The following is a 6602-nucleotide window of genomic DNA, read 5'->3' on the forward strand; positions in this document are numbered from 1 at the left end:
GCTGGTCTCGAACTCACAGAGATCCGCCTGCCTCTGCCTCCCGAGTGCTGGGATTAAAGGCGTGTGCCACCACCGCCCGGCTGTTCTGTTTTTCAAGACAGTATTTTTCTGTATAGTTCTAGCTGTGCTGGAACTCGCTCTGTAACCCAGACTGACCTTGAACTTGTGATCCTCCTGCCTCCACCTCTTTCAGCAAATCTTCCCGGTCTGTGTCACCACAATTGGTGATAATTGTTTTAAGTCTGATTTCAGTTCTTGGTTTTCAGAGTTTGTTTATTTATTTGTTTTCTTGGAGCTAAGGACTGAGCTGATTACTGTTCTTTAAGAGTGTTAGCTTCTCCTTGTTTAGATGCCTCCCGTGGAGAGAATACTATCTTAGCTTTGAGTTGGAACTCCTTGTACATTGTAGGTTCACAGTAAAACATCAAGAAGGAATAGAAGATTGATTTCTATAGAATCAGTCAGGATCCTCGTTGCTGTCAGGTCTTAGAACTGCTTTGGTTGGACCTGATAGAGTGCTGACTTGGGATTTTTCTTGATACCAAATAAGAACAATACATGTAAATTATTTTAAGATGCTTGTTGGCTGTCAGTTGGCTCAGTCTCAGGGACCAGCATTGTGAATGCTTTGATGTTTTGAAGTCATTAGTTGAAACCCAGAGAAGACATTTTTCTATCTTGAAAGTATAACCATCCTGAAATTTTCTACAACTCAAAGAATAAATGGGAAGAAATGAAAGATTAGAGATGTCTCAGATGAATGACTCAGGATTTCTGCCCCTAACGGTTTAGTTGTCTTTGAATAGGAATGAGCTTTCCCCAGAGGTGGCACACGATTGAATGAGGGCCCTTCCTTCACGGACCACTTCCCTCTTACTCCTCTCCTCTAAGTGTCTCAAGCATTATGACTTTGGTTTCTAACCTTATTTTGCTGTGCAAGCTACAAAAGAGTCCGGTTTTTCTGCCTCTGCCTCCTGATTATCCTTTTAAGCAATGCTGATTGCAGGAAATTGCTATGGTGCAAGGCGGATGTCACAACGCACACTGATTAAAACCTGCACGTGTCATTCACTGCCTGATTGAAGTCATCCCACAGAGGGAAAAGAGATGAGAAAACGGCTAAATGTTGAGGGAGGGGAGCTCTTTCTTATCTTTCAGGTTTAAGGACCTTGAGTTATGAAATAAAATCATCGTGAGACTTGCATTTCAGCCGTTTTTCTTCCTTCCGAATCCTTTGAGTTCTGAGCAGGACCTGGGTCTCTGGTCATAATGGGGACAGGAGCTGAGGAGGCTGGAGAGGTGGCTCAGTGGTTAAGGTGTCTGCTGTCCTTGTAGAGGACCCAAGTTTGGTTCCTGGTACTGTGTCAGGCAGCTTACAACCACCTGTAGCCATAGCTCTGCAGCTGTGGTTCTCCACCTTCCTAATGCTGCGACCCTTTAATACAGCTCCTTGTGTCATGGTGACCCCTAACCATTATTTTCATTGAAATATGTCATTCTTTCATAACTGTAATTTTGCTACTGTTATGAATTGTAATGTAAATATCTGATATGCAGGATATTTGGTGTCTAACCCCTGTGAAAAGGTCATTCAATCTCTAGGTTGAAAACCATTGCTCTAGAGGATCTGATGCCCTCTTTTGGCCTTTGTGGGCACCCACCCTCACATACACATTTAAAAAAACACAAAAAAGCCATGCTGTTTTTTAAATTAAATATGTGCATATATATACATATATACACATACACACACGTATATATATATACGTGTGTGTATGTGTATGTATGTATGTGTGTTTCTGGTTCTACTGAGGACTGAGCCCAGGGCTTTATGCATGCTAGTCAGGTACCCTACTACTCAGCTATATCACTAACCCTGAGTTATTGCTTTTTATGAAACACATGGAACCCTATATGTGTGACTGTAAAATAGGAGTTGAGCTTTTCAAGGGGATGCATTGCTATAAGCAAGTTTATCTGTTACTTTGTCTTCAGAGTATTGAAACTACAGTTAAATTCAAATGATATCTTAAGATGTTTTAGCTTCATGTGCTCTGTGCTCTTCAGCTACTAATACTAGTTAAAGCGTTTCTTTCATTTGGGTTTGTTGGTGCTGCCTTAACAGAATATTAAGACTGGGCAATTTATGAAGCACAGAAATGTGTTTCTGCTGGAGGTTAGGAGTCCAGTATGAAAGCTCTTGCAGGTTGAGTGCTTAGTGAGAGCTGGGCTTATGCTTCTGCAGTGGCACCAAGTTACTAAACTCTAGAGGAAAGGAATTCTGCATCTTCTGTGGTAGAGGAGAAGATAGCTAAATTCCTACTGATAGGAATAAAGTGAAATAATTAAAATCCGGTAATTCTCATCCAGAGCTTCTTAACCCATCTGCGTTTCCTGTCTTCCGCTCTTGTGCCTCCTGTATATGCCTGAGCACTGAAGAACACCTAGGCTTGTGGATTTTCATTTAGTTGAGTGTTGAATTGCCAGTGCTTCTTGAGCAGAAGGCAGTAAAGGCCAAATACTGTAGCAGGCATTGAAGGCATCACTAATGACATCCTATCTCTTTCTTCCTCAGGTACAGAACCATGGTATTTCTATTTAATCAATGGGTTTCTGAATTTCAACGTTGCTTTTGCATTGGCTCTTCTGGTCTTGCCACTGACTTTTCTTATGGAGTACCTGCTGCAGAGGTTCCATGGTGAGTGGTTTGAGATATGGGCAGGTTTGGGGGGAGGAGAAAGCAGGTAACAGGTTAAACACCAAGTGGAAAACTGCTTATTTTAGTCTCCACTTTCTCTCTGTGAAAATGGTTGAATAACTGAGATTTTAGTTTGTATTTGTAGATTATTTGGTTAATTGTTCGAATTGAACAAGATGAAGCTTTGTGTCATCTCAAGGCAGCAGTTCTCAACTTGTGAGTCATAGCCCTTGGGGTTGCATAATCTATATTTACATTATGATTCATAACAGTAGCAAATTTACAGTTATGAAATAGCAATGTTTCATGTTTGGGGGTCACCACAACATGAGGAGCTGTATTAAAGGGTCAGCATTAGTAAGGTTAAGAATCACTGCCTTAAGGGAAGGAAGTCAGTGTGATTTTACCATTACCAGGGAAGCAGAGACATTTGGGAAAAGTACAGGAGATCAGCCTGTTTGAACCATTCCCCTTGTAGAGGCAAGCGTCTTGGATGATTGTTTACCGTGATCTGTGCTGCAGGCAAACATTCTGAAGCTGGAACTGAAGCAGCTTGCCAGGGGCCAATGCTCCCGGCTTCCTCTGCTGTGTGGCATTCACCTTACTCTGACTGTGTGTCATACAGCTGCTACTTTCTCGAGCGGTGGAGCTGGGTTTCTGGTATCTGCACTATGGAAGACAAATTTGAGCAGAAATTCATGAGAGCTTTGGGAAGGTTTAACTCGAATCATCTTTGTTGGGTTTTCGTGCCAGATGAATGATCTTCCCTTCTCACCTGCTCAACTTTTCTTGTTAATGGTATATATAGCACGTGCTGTCTGGACAGTGAGGGGATCTTCACTCATTTAGAAAGATTTGGAAAATGATTGGAGGGGGCAGGGAGAGTATATTGTGGAGGCCAGAGGACAACCTTTGGGAGGCAGTTCTTGCTCTCTGTTGTGGAATCTTGGGATTGAACTCAGGTTGTCAAGTTTATAGGGCAGGGTAAATCGCATTACCCACTGAGCCATCTCACTGGCTCAAAGTCAGGAGTGTTTACCTCCACAGAGTTCTATAGTTGCACCAATGGTTTAGTAACTAAATCAGACAGCTGGGAGGGCTCTTGACTGTCACGCTGTAGACATAATGAACACCAGAGGGTGCTGTCTGCCCACCTCTTGCCAGCATTTTGTAGATACCTCCCTCATTGTCAGTAATGCCAGCCTAGCATGGATGCCATTTTTCAAGGGTCTTGTAATGTCAGGAATTCTCCAGCAGGTGCTTGAAGCACAGTGTTCTCTATGTTCCTTTTATTATTTTGAGAGTCTTTTAAGTACATGTTGGTTTCAGTTTTGTGATTCAGAGTAGATGTGGATTGTAAAGACAGAAAACTTCCTTTTAGAGTATTTTGTGTTTGCTTTGAAGCATTGTCATTGGTCTTGGTGACACTCCTGTAATCCTAGCACTCCAGAGAATGAGGCATTTGGGTCAAGTTTGGACAACAGAACAAAACAAGGCAGACTGGGTTGGGGCTTGATGAATAGGGTTCAAGAATTTAACTGATTTTTTTCTTTCTTTCATCCATGCTGCTTTAACAGATCCACTGGTGTGTGGATAAAAGGATTACTCAAAGTGGATTTGGTTAATTTGGGGAATCTTTGGTCTTAGTGGCAGAACCCATACAGAGAATATGCTTTTTATCTTTCCCCACCTAGAGTTTATTAAGCTCTGTTATCCATTAACTGTACTTCCCCTGTGTTTTAACTGTTGTTCCTCCCTCTAAGCTTTGGGTCTCTTGGAAAAACCCAGGAGTATGTTCCTTATGTTAGAATGAGGGTAAATTCCTAAGTTGAAACATTTTAATGGGATGTCGTCTTAGTATCAAATTTAAATTAAAAAAAAAGACTTTGAAACAAAATACACTGTTTGGTTCTCACATGATGACAGGAAGATGTTATTTTGTCTTGCAGTTCAGAATTTAGGACATCCATATTGGCTTACCTTGGCACCAATGTATATTTGGTTTCTAATTTTCTTCATCCAACCTCACAAAGAGGAACGATTTCTTTTCCCAGTATATCCACTTATATGTCTTTGTGGCGCTGTTGCTCTTTCTGCACTTCAGGTGAGTTTTTGGAAAACGGTTGTCTGCCTCTTCTTGATTCATTTCTGACACGATTGCTTGTGAAACTTTGAGAGCAGGTGGATGTCTGTGAGTTGCAGGTCAGCCGGTCTCCATAGTGCGCTCCAGGCTAGACAGCACTGCTCAGTGCGACCCTATCTCAGCAGCAGCAACAACAAAGACCCTTATGGATAAATTACAGAGTGTACCTCTATCCATAACATGAAACCTGCTGCGGAACATATCCTGAAAGCTCTGTGTATTGATAAGGATATATTTCACTCTATTTGCTATTGATTGTGTTTATAATGTTCATTTGTCTCCTGTCGACAGGATCCATTTACTAATACATTTTAGCTTATCATATAGGACATCACAAATGGTGGCACATGGACAGACTAAACAGAATGTGTGTTCTACAATTATTAAATCAGAATCAGACATGATCAGGATTTGGGGATTATATCAGACAATTAGAAATATGGGGCAGTTTGTAATCTTGATTTAAAGCTTGTCCAGATCAGTTCTCTGGCAGAGTTAATTTTACATTTGTTTGATTATCTCTGTGTTTTTGACTTTATACCATTTGAGTTGTCAGGGAAAGAAAAAATAAGGTGATAGTTTTTGTTTTTAACAGATTTATTGAGAACTCATAAACTATGAGTTCAGCTTTTTCAAGTGTATAACTTAGTGGCTTTAGCGTATTTGCAGGTGTCTGCAGCCACAAGTTTAGGACATTTTCATCACCTCAAAAGCTCCATGCTCATTACCTCAAGTCCCCACCCCTTTGTCATGGTATATCCACAGTACAATGTCACTGTCTCCTTTGTATATCAATTTGTCTATTCTGTGTATCCCATGTGAGTGAAATCTTAAAATATGTGTTCTTTTATGACTGTTCTCTTTCACATGGCATAATGTTTTAAGGTTTGTCTATGTTAGGGTGATATTATATTTAGTAAGTACATATAATATGTATTATGTGGTTATATATAATATATTACATATTCTTGTTTGAGATAGGGAGTCTCTCTGTGTGGCCTTGGTATGTAGACCAGGTTAGGTTTGAATTCACAGAGATTCATCTGCCTCTACCTCTGTAGTTCTGTGATTGATGGTGTGTGCTACCATGTCCATCAGGGTGATAGTTTTAAAAGATAACTTTATTTATAAGGTATAACTTTATGTGAGATAGTTTAGAGATTGCTGAAAGCATTTCCTCTTCCACCAAGACACCTATAACTTCACATCATCTTAACTTTTGTCATAATGTTGTCAGTGTTGTCATATCTAAAATACTGATTTATTCAGATATTTTAAGATAAGTTATTAGTGTTGGGGACTTACTATACTTGAGGGACAGAAGCAAGAAGGTAGCAAGCTACTGAGGAATGCAGAGTAACAGCCTGTCTTGAGAAGCAAAAAAGAAAAACAACATTAGAACCTCACGCACCAGCAAAAATATACATTTTATTTTCTTTTGACACTAGAATTTATTCTTGTAAAGTTGGCTGGCTAAGCAAACCTGGAGACAGAGCTAGAAGAGTTGACTTTGGTCTTTGAATTTGGAATGGGTACCACACCAAGTGTTTGCACATGCTCAGATCTTTCCTCACGCCCCTTGTTCTGCTTCTATATCCCAGTGTTTCTGTGATGGTGTGTGTCTATGTATGTTGTGTCTGTGATGGCGTGTGGTTGTGTATGTTGTCTGTGATGGTGTGTGGCTGTGTATGTTGTGTCTGATGGTGTGTGGCTGTGCATGTTGTGTCTGTGATGGTGTGTGGCTGTGCATGTTGTGGCTGT

At 40.6% G+C, this 6602-nt stretch overlaps 1 protein-coding gene across 4 annotated transcripts in view; it reads left to right on the forward strand.

Moving 5' to 3' along the window:
* Alg9 (ALG9, alpha-1,2-mannosyltransferase) overlaps nt 1-6602 on the forward strand; it is a 63504-nt gene that overhangs the window by 23217 nt on the left and 33685 nt on the right. For all 4 annotated transcript variants that reach the window (XR_003376954.1, XM_013346320.2, XM_005347325.2 and 1 more), the window contains exons 9-10: nt 2576-2698; nt 4648-4802. Coding sequence is in view for 3 of the 4 variants with exons in the window: in XM_013346320.2 (XP_013201774.1) it covers nt 2576-2698; nt 4648-4802 (278 nt within the window). In the remaining variant the exon portion in view is untranslated. The remainder of the gene's footprint in view (nt 1-2575; nt 2699-4647; nt 4803-6602) is intronic.

Source organism: Microtus ochrogaster, chromosome 5 (assembly GCF_000317375.1).
Source record: "Microtus ochrogaster isolate Prairie Vole_2 chromosome 5, MicOch1.0, whole genome shotgun sequence".
In the NCBI taxonomy this organism is placed as follows: Eukaryota; Metazoa; Chordata; class Mammalia; order Rodentia; family Cricetidae; genus Microtus; species Microtus ochrogaster.